The sequence below is a fragment of the Chionomys nivalis genome, chromosome 24, assembly GCF_950005125.1.
Source record: "Chionomys nivalis chromosome 24, mChiNiv1.1, whole genome shotgun sequence".
NCBI classification, from domain to species: Eukaryota; Metazoa; Chordata; class Mammalia; order Rodentia; family Cricetidae; genus Chionomys; species Chionomys nivalis.
Window position 1 is genome coordinate 5,123,174 of NC_080109.1, and position 23,961 is coordinate 5,147,134.

The following is a 23,961-nucleotide window of genomic DNA, read 5'->3' on the forward strand; positions in this document are numbered from 1 at the left end:
TCTTGAATGTACCCCAGGCTCATTCTTCTGCACCTCATAAAATGAAGTGTACCTTCACCCCCTCCTATACACCAAAACAACTCCCATTTCCTATATGCCACGTGGTTCTGGTAGGAATCCAACTTGTTTTCCTCTCCAGACTCCTAGACTAGTTCCTTTAGACTTGCACAGAATTCCAGTAAATTTAACTCCTTTCACGTAGTCCATGTCACCCCTAAAGTCCAGGGTCTTTGGGACCTGGTGGAGTTTTCTAGGTTGCCCTTATTACAATGCATGTTCCCAACTCTTTTCCACTTTCTGGAACCAAATCTTTTAGTTCCCTCTTTTGGCTTTGGGGTGTATTTTTTTGTACTCAAATACAGTGTCTGGAGAGGGTTCTGTACTCCCAAATGCTGATGTATTCCGCTGCTCCTTCTGCTTCATTTGTGTGTAGCCATAGCTTTCCACAATTGTTCAAATTACACTTTAAACTATGGGATAGACATCCCATGTGTTGAATGCCAACTGGCTCTGCCTTTTTCTCTCACTGTGGACTCACAAGTGCATCTTGGAGTTTTTGCCGTGCTTCCTATTAATGTCCCTGGATTCTTGCTCAACCTATGCAAACCCTTTGTCTGTTGAAGATGGCGCCATGCTATGCCTCCAGACATCGAGTGTGAGTATGAGAGAAAAGGGGAAGCAATGGAGAAGTGGCAAGAAGGGAGCTAGTGGAGAGAGCTGTGTTTCAAAGTTGTACTTTAGCATAATCCTTTTATATTTAGTACAACCACACTAGAGAGAAACTTACTGTATTTCTCAGAAATGTGATTGGCCAGCCATATTTTTATGCCACCTAAATTCTAAACGTGCATTGTAATCCCATGACACTCATGGCTTGTGTAACTTCCTGTGTCTTAGTCACTTGTGGAAGAAATTAGAGAAGCCTGGGATTAAAATTTCTCTGAATTTTTTTAAGAGTTTTTATGAAATGAAACTGTCTTTGTGTCACTGAAGGTAGACTGGAGGACATTTATGATTTTGAGCTCGTTTTGAAATTCTTGGTGTCCATTGGTGTTTGCTTAATGGCTGAAGATGTTTAGTAACCTTTGTACAAGCCTCTTAGTCATTCATTCATCTTCCTTTGAGAAATATCTAATCAGGCTGTTTGTAAGTTTTAAAGCTAGGGTATTTTTTTCCGTTCTATTGATTTTTGTGTGTGTGTTTTGAATGGTAATTCCTTATATGCACTGACTGTAAACAGACTCTTCTGTATGCTTTCTTTTCCTGTATGCCTGCTTTTCTTGCTATCAGGAAACTTTGGTTTGAGTTAACTCTACTTTTGCATTTTCCTTTTTCTTTCCTGTACTTTGGGGATCAAATATAAAAACTCATTGCCCCCCCCCAAAAAAAAGTGTCATAAAGAATTTTCTTTATGTTTGCTTCAAGAACGTCACAGTTTCCATTCTTATCTTAAAGCATTAATCTATTTGGAGCCAATTTTTATATATGCAATAAAATAAGGATCTAATTTTATTCTTTTTCAAGCACATATTTGATTTTTATAATATTCTTTTTTTTTCTTCTTGGTAACATTTTCCAGAAGATACACTCAAGGGTTTAGTTTTGGGCTCCCTCTTCTGTCCCTTGGCCTAGGGGTCTGTATTCATTTCAGTAGATGCTGTTTTGATTATTGGATCTTTTCAGTGTGTTTTGAAAATAAAGAAGTATGGCTCTTGCAACCTTTTTCCTTATTCTTAAGATTACATTTGCTCCTCAGAGGATTTTATGGCTTGGTCAGAATTTTTTTCATAAAAAAAAATCATTGGTGCTATGACAGGTATGTGACTAAATGCTGAAAATAGGGTAATATGAATATTTAATGATATAAATTATTTGAACCTATGCATACAGAATATAGTTCCATTTGTGTTTCCTTTAATTTGTGTTTCCATTAATAAAGGATATTAAAGTTTCCTTTATTAATGCCTCATAAATTTTAGTGTACAGGTCTTTTGTCTGTTTTTTTCATCCCTTAAGATTTTGATTAATTTATTTATTAGTTAATTAATTTTTAAGATTGATTTTGTCTTTCATTAAATATGTGTGTGTGTGTCTGTGTGTGAGTTTGTGCACCTGCTTGCAAGTGCCCACAGAAGCCAGACGGGGAAGTCAGATCACCGGGAGCTTGACTTACATACTGTTGTAAACTACTCAATGTAGATTGTGAGAATCAAACTCCAGTCCTCTGCAAGAGCATCAAATGTTATTAACAACTGAACCATTTTTAAAACTGCATAAGGTTTGATTTTTTTTTTAATTGGATTGTAGTTGGAGTATGGAAGGGAAATGTATAGGAGGAAATACAGGGAAAGAGAACTAACATCAAAAACACTTTAAAAATGTCCTACATACTACTATAGAAGCTCCATAAAATATATGCATACATACCAAACATACCTGTGTATGCATTTATACACCACAGGATAATCAACAGAAAGCTCAGTGCCAGGCTTTTCTGGTTACCTCTTTGGAGTTGTTTGACAAGGAATTTCCACTAAGCCTCCAAACATTACAAGCTATTGCTTGCGATCCTGGTTATTCTCCAGAACATGACAGTGAGATGCTATTACTGAAGAACCACATTTTTGAGTCAAAGGAACAGAGAGAAATGGATTCCTGGAAGCTTCATTCATAATGGCAAGTTAGAATGCTGGAAGTGCTTTCCCTGCTTCAGGAGGAGATAAGGAAATCATCAATCAGTCTTAACCAGCTGTGTACCTTGAGGGCAACAATAGCAACTGAACTGGCAAGGTATGCCCACAGGTGCAAAGATGACACAAATGGAGTGGGAAAAGACAACTATTTTCTGATGGGGATTGAAACCAGCTCCACAAGTGGAAACTTGTATTTGGAACTAATACTAGGTGCTTGAGTCTATGAATAGACAAGTCATAGCACTTAGGGAAGAACCTACTACATTTTTGTTGTTGTTGGTTTTGTGAAATGGACATAATACTAAGCCAACTCCTAATGAGTTATTGTCATGCCCATAGAGTAATAATCCATCAACCTTCATAAGAGAAGCTTCTTTCTGTATTATGAGGGACTATTAATCCCAAGGAGGGGAGGAAAAAGACCACTGACTCAAATCACCATGGTCAAATGAATTAAAGTAAGCTTCTAATTAAAATAAGCTTTTTAATTTGAGTACACAGTCTGACTCTCCCTAAGGTGTGATTTGAAATGTCAGCATTGGATATGAGGAAGACAATGGTTTTATGAATCAGGGAAAGGGTTTTTCCAAATGGGAGATTTGAAAGGCAGAATAGATGGGATTACAGGCGAAAAACATAAACATAACAAGATTAATCATAACAACCCTCTGAAACAAAGGCATGATAGCAAGGTGGTTGTATCTACAGGGTCAGAATAATGCAGCCATGACAATCCTTTTGAAGCAAAGGTAGGATTGCAAAATGGTTAATACTATTTTTAAACAAAGACATGATTGCCATTCTGTTCACAGAGGTTTCTGTTCCACTCAGTCCTACAGTAATTCTATCCCAAAGAAACACACAGAGGTCTATATTAATCGCAAACTGGTTTGCCTATTAGCTCAGGCTTCTTATTAACTCTTATATCCCACATTAACTGAACATTTCCTCTTCCCAGAATTCTTCTATTCTGGTTGGCTCAGCTATACTTCCTGCCTGGCTATTGGCCAATCATTTTATTAAACAATACAAGCGACAGAGTACAAGAAAATTGTCCCATAGCACTCCCGCTCCTTTTTTTTTTTTTTTTCAAAACAGGAACTCTGAATCAAATAGCCTTTGTTAGCTTTTTCCCTAAGCATTATCCATAACAACTTGAAACCAACATTCTAAACAAAGGCAAACATCTATAATTCATTTTTGGGGAAATGTGGGCATAGTTTTCTAGGGTACTTCCTGCTGATTGGGGGCACTGATAATCTTGTGGGAACCTAAAGAAAATTTAGGATTATGGTCAAGGCCTGACTGGAATATTCTGTGAAGCTTGATTATCTCAGCCAGCAGTCTTGAGGCTGTTCTTGATGTAGAACTCAGAGGAAACTCCAATAGAGTTCCTCTGAAATGTTGGATCATCTGGGCCATCCACTCCTATTAGAGATTTTTCAGGGGGTCGTCCTTGATCAAACGTGATTCTTCTTAACCCAGAATGAATCTACAGCTTCTCATTTCTTGTGGAAACAAAAGTAAAACCACTTCTTCAAAGTAACATATCTTTTGATTTAAATTTTGAAGTTAAAGCATTTTCAATATATATATGTTGTTTTAATCTGGCAGCATTTGTCATCAAATGTCTTTTAGCAGCTGTTGTTCCTTTCTCAGCTGTCAAACCATTCAAAGACAACACAATCGCATACAGTATAGAGATTCTCTGTATTTTCCATCTTTTCATGGTTTTATTTTAAACTCTATTTCTTTTATTTTTTTTTCTAATGTTTGGTTTCTTGAGACAGGGTTTAACTGTGTACCTTTGGCTGTCCTGGAACTCACTCTGTAGACCATGCTATCCTTGAACTCACAGAGATCCATCTGTTTCTAACTCCCAAGTGCTGGGATTAAAGATGTGTGCCAGCACACCCAACTTCTCTCTCTCTCTCTCTCTCTCTCTCTCTCTCTCTCTCTCTCTCTCTCTCTCTTCTTAAAGAGTTTATCCATTTTTTCTCTCCAAAGCCTACATATATTTTTAGACACACAAAACTGTTTAGAGGTTTTCTTCATTTGAATCTATCTTTACTGTATTTCTCTTTTTCTGATCGCATGAGTCTTTAATTTGCTAAGTGATGTGGCTCGTATTAAAGCCATAGCTTTGCTGGCTGGATCCACCCCATTCCTTAGCTTTCTGAGAGTCTAGCTTCATGGCAGAGTTACTGGCAGGATCTATGTTTATTGACACAACTCTATGGAGTTTCAAGGTCTCTGACACCACCAAGAAGCTGATAGGTCTTTATAAACACCATTTAAGTGTTTTGTGACAGGGCCTCTTAAAACAGCTACAAGGTTTTTGCAGCTAAATCTGAGTCAGGAAGCCTCTCTTAAATGAGATGTACTTGCCTCTAGCAAACAGAGTCCACCTGAGAAAATGCTGCTACCAAGAAGCCATGCTTAACTCTGTTTTGTTGTGCCTATACTTACTTCCCAAACTCTCTCAGGTTTTAAGTTGATGTATTTTTCCACATGCATCGTTTGTTGACAAAGGTTTCTGTCCCATCCAGTCTGGCAGTCATTCTGTCCCAAAGAAATACACAGAGGTCTACATTAAATCATAGTCAAGCAGCTTCAGAGATAATGGGGAAAATACATTGAGGGCATCTCAGGAATTTTCCAGAGTCCACACAACACAAGCCCAGGGCAGCCAAAGAGTAAACCATATAGAAGGTTGTCCCTTAAATTGAGAGCACCTCCAAGGTGTGCTGCTCACACAGTGCTAGCTGGGAAGCTGTTTCTTGATTTGTTTCACTGTGCTCAACCACCCAGACACTCAAAAGTCCAATGTGGTCATAGTAGAAGAGGACCCTGCTACCCCTTGAACTCTTATTTATATCTTCTTTGGTTTTGCTTTAACCCCAACCCCAGAAACTTTTTAAATTTTTCTTTTCCTGAGATGGGGTCTACCTGGGTTGCTAAGGACTTCAGGCTGATATCAACTCCTGGCCTCAAGTGTTTTTCTTCAGTCACTTATATTTGGAGGACAAAGGAATCCCTCTGCCTTCAGAACACAAAGGACAGCCAAATATTTCAAAAAGGGCTCATACTAGAAAGAAAACAGTTCTGGTACCCTCTGTAGTAGAGGAAAATCACAGCATAAATTGCATCTATAAATTATGTTGCTGCTAATGGGACCAGGACGTTCCCCTCCTGAACTGTGCATTGAAATGCATTCCAGCATACCAGAACGTTAACAGCATTTCCAAATTAGGCTTCTCTGTGTTGTCCGACAGGAGTATTTTTTTTTTTCTAAAATTAAGGACGAGTTGTAGGATTGTGTGCATTTACAATTAACTTTTCAGAACACTGGATTTGGGGTGAGATTTATTTGTGTTTTTGTTTTGTTCTTTCTTCCTTATTTAAATAAGCCAATCTGAAGCAACACAATGTGCTTAAAGTAGGATTTTGACCCTGATGCCACCACTTAGAATATTGGGTTATCTGTAATTTTAAAGTTTTTCTCACACATAATGTAAGTTAGCAAAAGTCTCTCAGTAGTATACCAGTCATGGCATTTTAATACCAAGAAACCAACAGAATATGTGAACAAGGATAAACAATGAAACAAAGAAAGACAATAGAACAAAGAAAATAAAAAACAAAACCCCGTGTTTTTGTTGTGATAGGGTAAAATGCTGTCTGTGGTTTTAAAAGTCCTCCAAACATGGCGTACTTTAATTTTTTATTATTTATTTATTTTTATTCTTTTTTCATTAAAATTTCCACCTGCTCCCCGTTTCCCATTTCCCTCCCCCTCCTCCAACATATTGCCCCTTCCCCCACTCCCCTCCCCCTCTCCCCACTCCTCTTCTCCTCCCCCCACTCCATTCCCCCTCCCTCTCGATACTGAAGAGCAGTCCAAATTCCCTGCCCTGCGGGAAGACCAAGGTCCTCCCACTTCTATCTAGGTCCAGGAAGGTGAGCATCCAAACAGGCTAAGCTCCCACAAAGCCAGGCGTACTTTAAAAATTGTGTCCAGCCATTATGTGTATTATCACACAAAAGTCTCCCTGGTTGAGGGTATTGTTGGACAAGGATGGCAGCAGGTTAAATTGTTTTATGGACTCATTAACATTACAGATCCACAGATATTTATAACTTATGAAACTCCTAGAGTGAAGTGGGGTTTATTTGCACCTCAAGATGCTATATGGTTTGAGAGTCTCTCAGGCTATGTACACAGTAGCGGACAATGCTGTTCCTAGTGACTCCCTGTGTTCAGACTGTTGAGGGCACAGCCTGGAAACAATAGAACATCACATTTAGAGCAGATTTAAACTCTTCTAAGTTCTGAGAAGGCTTTCCTGTATAAGGCTATGTTATTTCCCCTTTATTACTCTTAGAACATGGATCTACCTGCCTGAGTGTAAGTACTATCATTTTGTTCTGAGCATGCCTTCCTCCATCTTTTAAGAAACTCAACAGTTTCTCAACGTTTTAACAATACCTGAGTTCCATTGTTTCCTAGATACCATGATGATTTCCAAATAAAAACAATGAATTGCTTTCTCCATGCATATAGGTACTTAGTTAAAGTGGGTCATGTGACGTAAATAGGAAAGTTAGGATAAACACTGGGACATCTGAACACTGCAGAGGATATTTTTCTCATGCAGAAGAGAATAAACCAGCATCTACAAACACATGAGGAATCAATCACAGGCTTAGATTAATCCCAAGTCTAGGAAAACAAGAGTGGTCAGTGAGCTCAAACAAATCCTTCTCCAGCAGTGACAAGGAGTTCTGTCAATGAGTTTTTGTAGCATAAGACAGGAGGCAGTTTTCCATGTTGTCAAGTTCAAATAAACTGACGTTTTTAGTTGATAGTTCATAGTGATTTTTTTAGTTTTCATAATTTATATACTTATATGACATCCCCTCCTAGAAAATGAGTTTATTAAAATATGTGTGGGCCTGTGGAATTATGTGATATTATCTTAATATTTCAATTCCTTGCAGCAAGTAGCTTCTTTTTGTTGATGCTGAAGTAGAAAAAACAACCTTTGTGACTGATGAAGTTATCCTGAAGTTTTTGGCAAAAAGCAGAGAAATCCTGTGCCTCAGCTTCGGGTGTTAGACCTCCTCTTTTCCGGTAAGTTGCCTATGGCTTGCCCGAGTTGTTAACCACCTTTTCTGTGGAAGCCAGACTTCCTGCTAGTTCATGTTGTCTGTGCCACTCATCCTCTGCAAACCTCTCAAACTTCAAGGTTCCTTCTTGTTTTGTTTTCCTTCCCCCTCTCCCTGCCCCTTTCTAGAGATTAGGCTCATTATGTTACTATTTGCTCTGGCTTCCAGGCCCGTGTGTGAGACTCCCGAACTCAAATGTTTTCCTACTTAAGTCTGCTAAGTATGTGGATACCTGAGATGTTCTCTGCAGTGTATCCTAGCTCTATTGTTTTCTTATATCTATAGATGCATCTTGTAGCTTCTAAGAACTCCTTGGTGAGTTTTATTAAGTATGTTATAGGCCAAGCTGAATGTCATTCTTTGGTATAGTCTAAACTGACAAAGACCTTAACATCAAATTCTTCTTTATTTTGTTCTTCTGAAATGTTGTGGAAAAGTGGAGATGATTTTTCTCTGCTGTTTAAATCAAGCTACTTCTTTATGGAGTAGAAGTAATTTTGTAAAAGATGTTATTCCTTTTTAGAAACTTTATCTTACTAGAATGTGAGCTCTGTAAGAAAAAACTTTTCTCCACTACTTTGTATGCAACTATTCAATAAATATTGGTTGAATTGATAAAGCTAATATAAAAATTAAAATTTAAATTGATTATATAAGGAACATAATTTGACTTAAAGTCATAGGCAGTAGCATGGTTTTATCCAAGAAGTATGTTAACTTTGTAAACTTATTCTTTTGTGTGTTTGTTTGCTTGTTTTGTTTTTCAAGACAGGGTTTCTCTGTGTATCTCTGGCTGTCCTGGAACTCACTTTGTAGACCAGGATGACCTCAAACTCATAAACATCTGTCTGCCTCCCTGAGTGCTGGGATTAAATGAGTATACCGCCATCACTAGCATGTTAACTTATTCTTTTCTTACTATATTAGAGATTATTGCTTGAGGGGATGTATTGGACCAGAATTATCTCAGGGCCTGTATATTAAGGCCTGTAGGACAGAGAAAAGTTTGCCTCAAGTTTGAGGGAACCAAGTGAGGATGAGACATCAAAAACTAGGTAGATGCTTCTCCAGCCAAAGGGAGGGCTTGGCTGTCTCCTTTTGGCTGGAGGTACCCCCCACATCACATCATGTCACTTAACCTATATAAGTTGATGCTCACAGTAATAAACTGAGTTCCTGCTTTGACTAGACTCCCTATCGCATCTGATTGTCTTGCATTGTGAGGCTGCAGAACTGGCGGATAGCGCACTCACCTTTCCCTGGGTAATTAGGAGGCTAAGGAAGCCTAGCGGGATGGAGGAGTGGTAAGTCAGTTAAGGGCTCGCTAGAAAAGTAAGGACCTGAGATCAGGTCCCCAGCACTCTCATCAAAAGCAGTGCATGGTAGCCTGACCATGTAAAATCTGGAGGCTTCCTGGACCCTGTCTCAGAAAATAAGATAGGAAAGAGTAAAGAAGGACAGGAGACTTTGATTTCTAGTTTCTACACACAAACACACACCTGCACACATACACAAATATATGGATATGCAAATACCCCACATAAACAACCAAGATTCCTATTAGAAATAGAACATTTCTGTCTAAATTTGTGAATATTCTGTCTTTACTTTTACTGTATTTGACTTGACTCTTTTATAAACCCTTAAGAAACACTTCCATTAGAAATTTATTTCTAGCAAGGCATGATGGTGAACACCTCAAATCCCAGCCTTCAGGAGGCAGAGGCAGGTGGCGATCTCTGAGTTCCAGGCCCCCCTGGTCTATAAAGTGAGTTTCAGGAAAGCCAGGGTTACATAGAAAAGCATTGTCTCAAAAAACTCAACAACAACAAAAGTTTCTGTGCAAATTATCCATTATATATTCCAGCAGAAAATTCAATATACAGATTTTTTTATACATACTCTTTGCCTGAACCAAAAACAATGGGAATTCCTAGTAAATAGACATTGGCCTTATTTTTCTACATCACCAATCATGGGTGATTTCTAATTAATATGCTAAGACTGCTTGGCGATGAACAAAGCAACATAGAAAACATTCCAAATGTCAGAAAGACTTGTACTTTAGGTCATGGATAAAGGGTAACTAACTGACCCCATAAAACTCTCTCCAAGCAACAGTCTAAGTCTAACATTGCTCAGGCCTTCCCAATCTCTGGAGCCAAAATGAGAAATTTTATTTTCCTTTGTTATATGTTTATTGGAGTGGGGGCTGAATCCAAGACCCCATGCTTATGAGGCAAGTTGCTTTACTAGGAAACAAACTGTTCAACCCCCAGTGAGCAATTTTAATAATAACCTTAAATGTTCACTAAGCTTTTATGCCCTCCAAATACACAGCACACTTTCTCTTTGCAGTCCCTCTGCTATGCGTCTGGAGAGTTGCATCTATGGCTTCTCCAAGATTTTATAATCTTGATCCCTTCCAAACTAGCCAATGGTTGCAAAGCCTTCCCTGGCCACACCATATCTGCTTCCTGCCTCTGATAAATGTGAGAACATTTTGGGGGTTTATAAGTCCTTCTCTCCCCACCCCCTGACCATGTAAAGTCAAATTCCTTGCCTTGCCACTCTGACATTGTCTCATCATAGTATCAGCATATCTGTGAGGACAAACATCCATACTGTCTTGTACAGATTCTTGCAATGTATGGGCCATATCTCCCTTGCTCTGTAAAGGTTTGATGGGTAGATCCAGGGAAGGTAGGTTCCACACCCTCCTTTCTTTCTTTGCCATTCCTTCAGCTGTGCTTACAAAGACAAACAACCAAGCAATTTACACAGGAACCACTGATAATGAGTAAACCCTCGCATACCAGACTTGTTACGCATCCTGATTCCTGATGGTTACCCAGAAGTTTATCTCTTCTCTCAACATTTATCTGAACTTTGATTAGTGTTTTAAAAGGGAAGGCCAATATGACCTGGATGAGTTTCCATTTCATCCTCATGTTCATATCTCTTCTCCACAAAGCGATCTAAGCTCTCAGCTATACAAGCAACCGTCAGTTGTTGACGCCCTCAGTTGCTTTAACCAGCAGCCTGTATATTTGGGCAAGAAGAAAGACAGGGGACAGAATTTCTTCCTAAGAAGGCCCTCAAACAACTCTAGCCATGTAGCCGAGGAGCATTGCATTTTTCCAGGTGATATCTTTTGCATGACTCTTCCTGTATTCAGCAGCTTGACTTCTTTTCTTGGCCTAAGAATAACATCAGTTCTGATGCATGATAAAACTCACTCTAAGGACTTCATCAATCGAAGAGCTTTGTAAACAAAGCATGCCCACATCATCCTGTTGGAATGTGCTGCCTATGTCTCCACTAATCCAGACACAGGACAGTTGGTACCGTGGTGGCTCTGAGATATGAAGCAGCATGGCAAGTTTCAGGATGGAATTGCTCTTGTAGTTAAACATTACTAAATGAGCTTTTGCAGAAAGAAGTGGTGCAAACAAGATAATTATTAATGTCAGATGCTGGCATTACGATTGCTACAAAACATTTTTATTTCATTTCATTATGGAGAGAAACTAGAGAGATATCACACTACTTGTAATCGTTAAAAAATACTAATGGATTCAAACATTAGTGGTGTTAAACTTATTTTCTGGTTTGAGGACCTGGTTTCAGAAATGGGAAGTTAAATCTTATGAACACATCATTAGGAAGTGGTTCTTCATTACCTGTTGCGGCAAGGAATTTGTGACATGTGGACTTTAGGTAACCAAATTTTGCAGTACCAATAGCATGTTCTGCTATGTATTTCTAGTTTAGCTGCAACAGTGTTAAGGAGTGGAACTGTAATAAATATAATAAAGGTATTAGAAAGACCTACATGAGTCTGAGCACTCTGGAACACTAAATTCCCTCAAAGTGCTGCTCAAGCAGAAGTTAATTCTTCAACTTTTTGAGAAAACCACCTCTTACTCAAATAAATAAATAAACAAAAGCAACACATGAGACAATTGATTTCTTTTTTTTTTTTTTTTTTTGGTTTTTCGAGACAGGGTTTCTCTGTGGTTTTGGAGCCTGTCCTGGAACTAGTTCTTGTAGACCAGGCTGGTCTCGAACTCGCAGAGATCCGCCTGCCTCTGCCTCCCAAGTGCTGGGATTAAAGGCGTGCGCCACCACCGCCCGGCTGAGACAATTGATTTCTAAAAGTCAGCCAGTTCTTCCCCTCTCCAACATCCCTCCCTTGTAACAATTGTATTCATGCACAAACAGAGGACTGAAGACTGACCTGGTACAAGGTTAAGTCAGTGCATTGTTTTGATGACACCATGCCAATTTGGATAGATATACAAGAAGTTGCAATCCCCTTAGAATCCTTTGTAAAAATATATGTGACTGAGCATAGTAGATAAACCGCTTGGAAGTAAGGGACAGCTGAATCTAGCTGTACTTAACCCAACAGGGGAAGAAGCAACTCTTGGTAAGCCTTTTATATATATATAAGAATTGGTCTTATTTTTCTATATCCTCGATCGTGGGTGAAAAAAAAAATGAATGAAATTTATGCCACCCTGGCAATGCTGAAGCATTCATGGGCAACCTGAAGAGCAGTTCTGTTGAATTTGCCCACAAGAGCGGTATGTACTCTGATCTGCTGAGCTCTCTTTCCAGCCCTCACAAACATCATTAGCATCCTACTTGAAAAAAACAAAAACAAGAAACTGCTCGATGGGCCAATGTTCAGGTTCAGCCTTAGATATTTAAGATGAGAGGAGGAAATGACTGCAGGTCTATCAATGAAAAGCAGGATTTGAAAGCTTCCGACATCTCATTTTTATTTTCATAATATGATTGTTGCTCATTTATGTTGCTTTATTAGACATTGAAACTATCAGATACAACACTATAAAGGAATGACTCTCCAAGTTAGCTTCCACGTGATGCCTCTTTTTCCAAGAGTAAAATGAGCATCAGGAGCCATCGCTGCTGCTGTTGTGTTAGCTCCAATAACTCTTTCTGACCCATGAAAAGCACCACTTTTCTGTGTATACTTCTGATTTCCCGACTTTTTCTCAGTCACTGGTAGCATCATGCTCAGTTTGGCCCTGTCTCCTTCTATGGAATTCATTTTATCTCTCCATCTCCTTTACATCCATCACACACAAGTCTACTGGCAGAACCTAATAAGGGTCTACCTAAGTTTGTTGTTGTTGGTGGTGGTGGTAGTGTTTTGGTTTTTAGGGACAGGGTTTCTCTATGTATCCCTGTCTGTCCTGGAACTTGCTCTGTATACCAGACTAGCCTCGAACTCACAGAGATCCACCTGCCTCTGCCTCCCAAGTGTTGGGATTAAAGGTGTGTGCCAACACTGCCCAGCTACATAAATATTTTTCAATCCAACCTTTTCTTCCTATCTCTACTGTGACTCTATTAGTTCAGTGCCTTGTAATCTCTTCTGAAAAACAGATTCATGCCATATTTTCCTATGTTTAATAGGCTTCTACTTAAACAATGCTTCCAAAATAGTCGAAAAAGCAAGTCTTAAGACCTTATATCTCCCTGTGATCTACAGAATGTCTCTTTCCCCCTGTAATATAAATATAAATATATATATTGTGTATGCATATAAAATATTCACATACATTTATAAAATATGCATGTGTGTTATATGCATCTTTATATACTATATATAATTTAAGCCATGGTCTTGCTTGTTTCTGGAATTTATCCTCACATTCCTTATCCTAGAAACACTGAAGCACTTGTAATTCTCAGCACGTGCCCATGCTTATGCTGATGTCATTGGCTCTCTATGAATTGCCTTCCTCGACAAAGTGCTACCCTTTCCTTAGCTAAGCTCTGCTTGGTTCAGTCCAGGTGTGAGCCCTTGATGACATGTTTCTTCCCTTGAAATCCAAGATAGAGTTGGCATTATGGGTATTTGGCTAGTGTTAGTTTTCCTTTTTTTTCTGTGATAGACAAAAGAAGTTCAAGAGGAAAGGATTTACTTCAGCTTACAGTTTACTGTCCATCCATCACTGAAGAAAGCCAAGGGAGGAAGACAAACAAAGTGCTTGAAATAGGAAACACCAGAGGAAGGCTTTTTACTGAGTTTACTCCCTGACTTGCTCAGCGATCTTTCTTAAACAAGTCAGGTCCACCTGCCCAGGTATCGCACTGCTCACAGTGAACTTGGCCTTTCTACATTAATTAGCAATTAAGGTAATGCAACACAGCTATGCCCAGAGATCTGTCTAATGGTGGTAATTGTTCAACTGAAGTTCCGTCTTCTGTGTCCGTTAAGTTCAAAACCAAGATTATCCATCAGTACTGCCATGCTCACATTTCACGGACAACTTGTTTAACTTTCGGGTTCATCAATCCCTCATCACATGACTTAATCCTCTGATTTACAGCATCATTTAGGATAGGTATTATATATAATTTAAACCATGGGCTTGCTTGTTTCTGGAACTTATCCTCACATTTCTTATCCTAGAAACACTGAAGCACTTGTTTCTTTAGTTTCTTGCTTTCTATAGATGCCAAAGTAAAATTCATGTCATCCAAACCTTTAAACCTAAAATGAACAGTATGTTTTCCTATTTTAGGACACTATCCTTTAAATAAATTCACATGAACATACACAAACATACATGTATATTTATAATGCTTATTAAGACCATTTTAGATATGTATTCTTGAGCTTTGAATTTGAATGCTGGGTCAATAATTTAAATATTTGACAAAATAACAGTATGATTAATATTGCCTCAATCTGACTGTTTATGCTATTTTTTTTTCTTGATTGAGAAAGAACTTCAGAATGTGTTTCTCTTTATATGTAGAACCTCATGACTCTTTTTTACTTATTTCTGGTGTCTTAGGATGTGGGGTCTTGTGATCAGACTTCTGTAACTCTGTTCTGTCTACAGTGACTGATCTTTCGGACACTTCCTGTGTACAGAATGCAATCCGATTCTTTTCTGTTGCTGACTTGTAGCCAAGCCTTTCAGGGTTGTGATGAGTTCCACTTGGTCAGACTTTACCAGTATAAACTACATCACCTGTTCTTTTCTTTTTCTTTTTTTTTTCACCTGTTCTTGTAATACAATTTTTGACTAGGAATACAGTCAGCAGTTTGATTCCAGTCTATTCAAAATTACCACCAGCCCTCTCACCACACATGAAAAATTTCTCTATGAAAATTATTTGCATTGCATAATATGACTATAAAAATGTGAAGACTTGACAAACATTCAAATTCTTTAAATAGTTTATGAAAATTTACTTTAAAAATTAAAAGAAAATTGTAATTTAAATAAAGGTGAACTAAGGTATAGATTACCAAATTTATATCTAACTCTTATTTGCAGCTTTCATACTAAGAAATTATATTTAAATATTATTACATGCTAAAGCAACAGCACCAACCTATCACTGAAACCATTAATGAGGAAGATAATATTTTATGATTTCTTTTCTTTTTGTATGGTTTTTTGCAGCTAAAAAAATGTTTAAGGTCTACATAGTTTCCAGAAATGAACAGCAGAGGGCAGAAAATAGCAACTTGGTCCTTGGAGCTTACTGTTCTATTTAACTTTCTTGTAATATTTAAAATTGATTTTAATATTAATAAGTTTAAGATAAGTAATCAAAACCACGAAGCTTTGTGACTTTAAAGGGGGATCTTAGAATATGAAAATGAAACATCAGTATTTTTCCACTTATTTATATAACTGTTTATTCCATACAGTTTAAGTTCGTTGTACTATTAGCATTCTGTGGTGAAAAGCAATATTTACTACCTAATGTGCTGTAGAAAAAGCTTCATAGAAGATCATTTAAATGTAATTATGCTCTATTTTAGTAGGAAATGTTTGTAGGCATGTGAAGGTCAGCTGTTTACCTAAATTATGAACACAGAGTACTAGACTATATATTGAATTACAAAACATACCTGATAAAATTTAATAGATCTTCTTAACAATTGCAACTTATTACCAGAAGGTAATATTTGCTACAGTTGTGCATATTCCCTGGGGAGGATGTACTATGATTCAGCAAATTCGTGATATGCGATATAATCCAGTCAATTTTGAGTTCCTGCTTGCCCTTGCGTTTCAAAGAGGTTAAGATAAAAGCAGTTTTTGAAAAGCCTTTTCTTTTTAATTTTAATTTGCTTCAGAGACACGTTACATATCACAATTTCCCCCCACACTTCAGCTGTGTTCCCGTTATTTCCAACTCCCATTCCAAAGCACTTTGGAGAAGACTCAAGATGCTTTGGTGGAAAATATTGAACGGTAAGAAAAAGAAGAATGTGACTGAAGAGATACTTTATTTGCTCTATCTCTTGACCTGTTCTTCTAGTTCATAAACTTCAAACTACTCCTGTGTTTGTAATTGGAAGTAGAAATGAAAGTGTGTGTGAAATTTTATTTTTCTTTATGTAACAAGTGGGGATATTTATAATTCTTGTTCTGCCTACAATTTTATTCTCATTGACTTTTATGCTTCATCTCTTTTTATTCAGAGGACTGACTTAATATTTTTATGGAGTTTTTTATTCACATGTGAAATAAATTATGGTTACAAAAAGAAGGTATTTTCACCTATGATATGTAAGCTCAGTAAATTATATATACGTTCCGCACTTTTGTCTTAGGAACACACACACACAGAGGGAGAGAGAGAGATAGACAGAGACGAAGACACAGAGAGACAGAGCAACAGAGACAGAGCGAGAGCAAGAGAGAGAGAGAGAGAGAGAGAGAGAGAGAGAGAGAGAGATCATAATGAAATCACAAGCTTACAGGGTTTAAAGGCCACAGGGATTGCTGTGCTTCTTGCTTTCATTAATCCCTTCTCATTTTCATGTTGGAGATGTGTTTTTTATTAAAAATATATTTTAATAAATGGAGAATTTGAGGTCCAGTGTGATTAAGGGAAAAGTATGCATTAATGTGGTTAAAAGGGATGCCACCATGTGTGATATTAAAGTCACGTTTTGTCTACAAGATCTAACCGTGAAGCACCTCATGCACTTTGCACCAACAGTGGACTCTTCCTCTGATGTTGTCGCCTACAGTCTCCTGGCTCCTGGCAACAGTATTTTTGAACTGAGTCTTTACTTTTCTATGTAAAACAGAGCACATACAATTTGTTGAATTCCCGAGGCAGCAGGTACATGGAGATGGCTTGGCACGCAGTAGGATGTTGAACATGAATTTCACAGGCATATACAATCTCCAGTACTCTCTACCAATCTCCTTCCCACAAACCTTAATTTCTAGCCTGTTCTTTGTTTCCCAGAGGCTCAAGCGGGCTTGCTGTAGTGAAGTAACCTCTTTTCATGATGCAATGCTTATCTTTTTAACTTAAACCCAAAACGTGATGAGGTATCCTCTGTGGAACTAAGTGTCTGGAAAGGTTTTGCAGCCTTGCAGTCTTTCTAGACTAGCTTGGTCTATTTTTTCCCCTCCCAGGAAACTACAATTCCTTTCAATCCATATAAAGAAAGGACAGCTAAGAGCCAAGTCTACATGACCCTACAGTAGGAGGGAGTCGGCACTGAAGTACAAGAGCAATCCACAGGCAGTGTGGCTTAAACAAATCATACCACAATCCAAAAGGATATACTCCAAAGATATGTTTCCACACATAGTCCTTTAAAGATTCAATCCAGATACATTTTATTTTCATCTTTTTCAGTTAAGGATAGAAATTGGGGTTTCCCCAGGATTATGTCTACATCATATAAAACTAAAGTTCACAATTTTGGCAATCTTCTCTTAGGGGAGTATTTCCTTTGCCTCTTAGCTGGATCAGGTAACACAGAAGACAGCGTGTCGATATCGCTAAGTGGATTTTCAGGCGATCAAATCATAATCGTTTTGTTTAATGTAAAACAACAGGGCCCGACGGAAGAAAGCGCCACCGCCAACAGCAATTAGCAGTTCGGTTTCCTAGGCATAGCAACCGGAAATCAGTTTTGCAGCCTTTGGATCTGGCTGGAGCATCTCTGCAGCTACAGAAAGCCCTGCAACCTCAGCCCAGGGCGCAGACAGAAGCGCTGTCCTCGGTGCTAAAATTCAGATGTGCAAGACTGGAGGTCTCTAAGAGGCACCAGGCTACCCGGTTTTGAGTCGCGCTTTCTCAGCACCTCGCAGGAGCTGCCAGGGCTGTCGGGGTGCGGGGCATTGTGCGGGGGAGGGGTGGGTGCGCGATCCCGCCGCCTGCCACGAGTCGCGCACGCGCGCCAGGACTGCCTGTTCCTCTCTGTGACTTTCCTGTGTGTGTGTGTGTGCGCGCGTGTGTATGTGTGTGTATGTGTGCGCGCGCGCGTGTGAGAGAGGAGAGAAGGAGAAGAGAGCTCGAAAGAGGGTGATTGTGTGAGCGCATGGGAGGGTGCTGAATATTCCCAGACACCGGGACCACAGCGGCAGCTGAAAACTGCATTCAGCCAGTCCTCGGGACTTCAGGAGAGGGGACAGGACGCCAGGCACCAACAGCCACCAGCAAGACCCAGGAAATAGGATTCTTCTGCCTCCACTTCGTGTTTTTAGCAGCTCGTTGCTAAATTTCGATCTCAAAATGCAGAGGATCTAATTTGTTGAGGAAAACGGCAAAAGAAGGAAAAGGAGGAAAAGGGAAAAGAGGGGGTATTTTGTGGATGCTCTACTTTTCTTGGAAATGCAAAAGATTATGCATATTTCTGTCCTCCTTTCTCCTGTTTTATGGGGACTGATTTTTGGTGTCTCTTCTAACAGCATACAGATAGGTAGGTACCTTTTGCCTTTGAATTGTGCATAATGTGTTGGTAATCTTTGTTCACAGTGGGCAAATTAATTCATGTCATGTAGACTTATGTCATACCTTGACTGCATTCCAGATTTAAACTACCTAGAATATACATGATTTTCTTAGGCTGAGGCAAAAAGAAATGATTATGCCTTTGGACACAATAGAGGGAAAGATCTGCTCATTTCTGACCCCCGGTCTGCGTTACTTCTGCCTTGAAGGCATCTTGTAGTGTGCTCAGATTTTGTGGGGAATACAAACGCAAAGCTTGCAATTAAGAAGAAGGAGAATTTTTCTGGCCCTCAGACTCTCCTCCGTGCCTAGGCGCGTTGCACACCTTTTGGATGTCCAACCTTTGTTGCCCAACTCAGTGATTGTGTTGATCGCAGCGGGTAGCGTGAATAAAAGGCTCTAGGGTTGCTGGGTGCTAGCAGCTCCACTCTTATCTCTCCAGGGCTCTGACATGGTTCTCTCGCTTGCTGTTTATTCTTTGCAGGGGGGCTATTTCCAAGGGGCGCTGATCAAGAATACAGTGCATTTCGGGTAGGGATGGTTCAGTTTTCCACTTCGGAGTTCAGACTGACACCCCATATCGACAATTTGGAGGTAGCCAACAGTTTCGCAGTCACCAATGCTTGTAAGTAATGAATATTCATATATTTCCAGTGCTGCACAGGGAAAGCAAGCTACTGAATGCGAGTGTGGGATGGTGTGTGAGTGAGTGTGTGTGTGTGTGTGTATTGCTGGCATGTCATGTGTGGGTGGGAGTGACTGCACACGCGCGTGCGTGTGAGGGTGCAGAAAAAAGGTGGCTGTAATCTTGGGGACCCCCACTGGCCGGCAGGCAGTGCAGAGGGGGAAAAGGCAGTGAACAGTGTACCAGTGTGCGCACTAAGAAGTTGGGTGGGGGTTGAACTCCGACCGGTCTTTCTCGGGGTGGGGGGGTGTTCTTGCTTGATTCCGGAGCCTCCAAAAAGACTCTCCCACCCCTTCCCTGTTGTGCGCCTATTGGCATCCTACCAACAGAGAACACGTTGTTCCCCAGGGCGCGCTGTGGGACTGTTGGACAGATCCCATGGGGGGACTGCCTTAGTCCTGTAGCCTGGCAGGACAGCTCCGACCTGCAGTCTCCGTGAGCCCCACGTCCTTCTATTGCACGGGACAAGTTGTTACAATGGTTGTGGAGTTGGGACTGGGGCTGTTACATAATGCCCACCCGAGGGGCGCAGGCACGAGGCTGACGCAGGCCCTGACTGGTTGGTGTGAGCAGGAGGTGAAGGGATGCTAAGCGGATAGGGACCCAGAAGGGATGAGGATGCAGGCAGTGGGGGTTGAGGGTGGTGATGGATGTCTGCCTGCTTCAGGGATACAAACCACAGCCAGGTCGCCAGCAGAATGGGGATGAGGAAGGTGAGAACCAGAAGCTAGGTCCCTTCTCAGCTCACTTAAGCTCTTGATTAAATGGAGCCCAGGGTGGCCAGATCACTTGCTGGCCGCGCGTGCTTTGTTCCAGGTTTTCGGGCTCGGGCAAAGGCGACTGGAGAATGAGGATGACTCGGAAGCGATTGCATCCGGCTGAGTTTTAAAATCTGAAGAAGTCGCAGATCAGCCATTTTAGCCTTTGCAGTTCTCAGTATCAGCCGCTGTCCTCTGCGCAGGGCTCGGGAACTCGCGGAGATGCTCTGGCAAGGCTTCCGGGCAGAATGATCCGAGCCCAGTCGCCCTGCAAGAGCGAGGTCGCCCGAGGCCGGCGGCCGGGTCCCTGCGCTGAGGCAGCATCCTGCATGCTCCCAGCCGCCACCATTTCCGGCCTCCAGGCTGGCAGATGTTTCCTGCCTTGATGTTCTCAGCTTCCATTCCATAGATATCAATTTGGGGAAGATTTGCAGGTGGCCTACCTCCCACTTTAACTCCCATGTAACAGACAGAGCGGAAAATCACCAGAGGAAATGTCCAAGTCCCACAGCGGGTTACCATCCCACCCACCTCCCCCTGGGAAACCTGTCATGTATTCTGAGCTTTAGTTTTGTAACACCGGGGACATGAGCAGGCCAGGTCGCAACTCCCGTTCCTGGATAAGTGGAAATAAATAAATTAAATAAATCAATCAATCAATCAATAAATAAATAGTAGCTTAGGGTAATATGATTGTAGTCATTCACATGGCCAGAATCCTAGCTTTTTTGAAGGATCAACTTATAAAGATCTCCTAAAATGTTAATATTCAAGAAGGGCACATAGCAATAGAGACAGAAACTACTGAGAAATAGAGCTTGAGATAGAAATGATAGAAGAAGGATTTGAATAATTAAAATGTAATAGAATGTCACAAAATGGTATCGCAATGCAATACGTCTTATTACATAGCAATTACAAAGAAACTGTTTAAATAAATGTCAAAAGCGTCCATGTTTGACCTATAGATCTACTGAATCAAGTGGTTTGTGTTTCTTGTGAGTTGCAGTTTGACATGCCCCCGTGTTGAGCATTTTACCTAACTGAAATGGTATGTACATATACAGAGTCACGACGCGTTCTATTGCAAAGTAGGTGTGTACATAGATTCTAAGATACTGACAAGACATTGTGAAAATAGTTAATAATCAGGAAGCTGAATATTGGTAAAATAATGAGGCAAACTTACTGGGAAAATAACAGATACATCCACAAACTAAATTAGTGTTTCTCAATTCCAACAGGTGTTAAGCCACTCTACTGGGGTTCTTTAAGGGTCAGAGATTATATATAGTTATGTGGTGTGTATCCTCAAGTCTAATGTTGTTAAGTGGGTTTATTTCTAGAATGAATTGAACTGAAATAAGATGTGTGATGAGAATACATACACACACATGGAACAAATGCACGATTCTCATTTAACTACTGAATTTCATATATCTGACCGTATAGTTCTGAGAATCCAGTATACTTGTCGTCACTGTTTTTGTAGATTTCTTCTTTTTCTTAAAAAAAAAATGAAGCAAAAAATTTAAAATGTCATTTCCCAGATCATAAGACTTCCCTACCGACAGATCGTTATACCAGGCACCAAAACAACATGGACGAACCAAGCAAAAAGACGGCACTGGGAGAATCTAGCACCCTGACTTCTGTGACCCCCGTGCTGTGAGGTTCCTGACTGCTACACACAACTCATATGGCACAATTACAGAAACCAAGCTTTGTAGACAGAATTTTCTAGAGTCCTCATTGACAAGTGGAGCAAGCAAAGTCAATTTACATGTTTTAAAATTCATTTTATCTTTTTAAAAATTTCAAAACCCACGAAGGGAAATATTTTCACCATTTTTCTTTTTCTTCCTTTAATTCCTTGCTTTTTTTTTCTTTTGCTAAAGACAACAGAAATTGTGAAATTAACCCTTTAAAGGGAAAGAAGGAGATAGGAGGAATATGTATGAAGCACAACCACACAACCATGACTTCCATGGTTAAATAAATAGGAATCTCTGTTGTCAGATGTATGAAGCTAAACATGGTCATATAAATTCTGCTCTGGATTTTACTTGTGTGCTGTATTTAGTCAGCTTCTTTCATAGGAAGGATACAACAGCATTAAAAACATTGACAAATAAGACCAAAATGTCTTGTCCCCATTTTCTTCAGAACCCTAAGGAGTTCTCAAATGCCAGTGTGTTACAGGAATCATGCATCGTTGCTTCTGCACTCCCTTATTCTTTATCTTAGTTAATGCAAAGAGAATAATCAACATCATCGAATGCATTTGTCAAGAAAGCAAAATGTTAGCATTTAATGGTGTCGTTTTGATGGAGGAAAGGTTTGCTTAGCAACTGAACTGTGTTTGTGAGGTGGGTGGACGTAGGAACGGTGAGGCTGACGTGGTGTTAAAGATCTAAGTAAGACTTCAAGATGGTTTGAGTTAAACGAAAGGAAGTCATCTTATTCTGATCAGGAATAGCTCTACTGCACTCAGCTCCCACACCTTTCAGTCACAGAGGGATAGTGGAAGTACCTGTTTGTTCCTATTGGTTTCCATGGATACCAGAGGAGATCAAGAAAGATTTCCAGTAGCTGCCTGTGTTATTTTCTTTTTCTTTCCTTCCTTCCTTCTCCTCCCTCTCCTTCCTTCCATTCTTTCCTCCCCTCCCTCCCTCCCACCTCCCTTGCTCTTCTTCTCTGTCTCTTTCTTTCTTTTTCACACCCTTCCTTTCTTTTCCCCATGTCTTTTCTTTCCTTTTGTCTACAAGTGGTACTAAGACACTTTTTAAAATGAATGTTAAAACCGGCCTTCGCTATAAGAAAATGCAAAGATGAAAAGAAGGGAGAAAATTGAGATTATCATCTGAGCAGAGGTTGGAAGGAGTGAGGCCCCTCCAAATTCATTCTTCATTCATTCATTCATTCATTCATTCATCCAGGGCCATGTCCCCAATGCCTTCCAATGGTCAGAAGACGTGATCTAAATTGCAATTGTTCTCTGATCATTGACATCGATGGTCTTGGAAACTCCAGGCTCTTTTTAGGGAGCAGCCTTTGAGGTCTTGTCAGAGTGGATCAGTGTGTGCGCGGAAAGGGACTTCAGCAATTCTCCACAAACAATTCATCTGGATAACAGAAAATCTCAATGTAGAGGAAATAATAAGTTGACATTGTTGTTTCTATAGCTAACAAAGCCAACAAGGATTTTTAGGAAAGAATTGAACGTTATAAGTTCAGCACAATTTAGCCAAATTTAATGTGGCAATAATTAGAAAAACATTAAAAGAGAAACTTTCTAAATAGGTTATACACATGAGTATCCTATCTCCCAGGGTTTGGGGATTAAAGAGTAAATATTAAATTAGCACATAATAATCTGTTTCTGTTTATCTTAATTAACAATTATGGTAAATAAGCATTTGTATAGCTAGCAATAATTTAAGAATTTTATATTTAATTCTATAAATCAGCATACATTTTTTTAAAAAATTAAAAAGCAACTTCAAAGAAATAGCAAGTGAAATTTTACTTTTTCTCTAAGCCAGCAGATGGAGATGTTGGAAAAAAGATTGTTCTCTACAGACCTGCTGCACACATTGAATACCTTCCAAGACCCCAGAGATGAATCTATTTAGAGAAACAGAAAAAGATGTAAACAAAATAGAATTGGGAATAATTAACTAAAATACTGTGTTCAGAAACAACATTCACTGCCTGTTTTAAGAAATAGACTGCTTTGGAGTTTATTTTTAAAAAGAAAATTCTGTATATTTTTGTAAAGTTGATTCACAAAGACACTTAGAAATTGCTTAAATTAGAAAATCTCCTCAAAGAAAGAACTCTAAAATCATTTTACATGTACCTACACACATGTGTGCATGCATGCACG

General features: G+C 39.6%; 1 protein-coding gene across 5 annotated transcripts in view; it reads left to right on the forward strand.

Moving 5' to 3' along the window:
* The first annotated feature begins 18,077 nt into the window (after positions 1 to 18,077).
* Gria2 (glutamate ionotropic receptor AMPA type subunit 2) overlaps positions 18,078 to 23,961 on the forward strand; it is a 110,259-nt gene continuing 104,375 nt past the window's right edge. For 2 of the 5 annotated variants that reach the window (XR_009056292.1, XM_057757254.1), the window contains exons 1-2: positions 18,084 to 18,597; positions 19,114 to 19,254. Coding sequence is in view for 4 of the 5 variants with exons in the window: in XM_057757254.1 (XP_057613237.1) it covers positions 18,510 to 18,597; positions 19,114 to 19,254 (229 nt within the window). In the remaining variant the exon portion in view is untranslated. Of the gene's footprint in view, positions 18,598 to 19,113; positions 19,255 to 23,961 lie in introns of all 5 variants that reach the window. The other 3 variants (XM_057757255.1, XM_057757253.1, XM_057757252.1) reach the window with 3 other exon arrangements.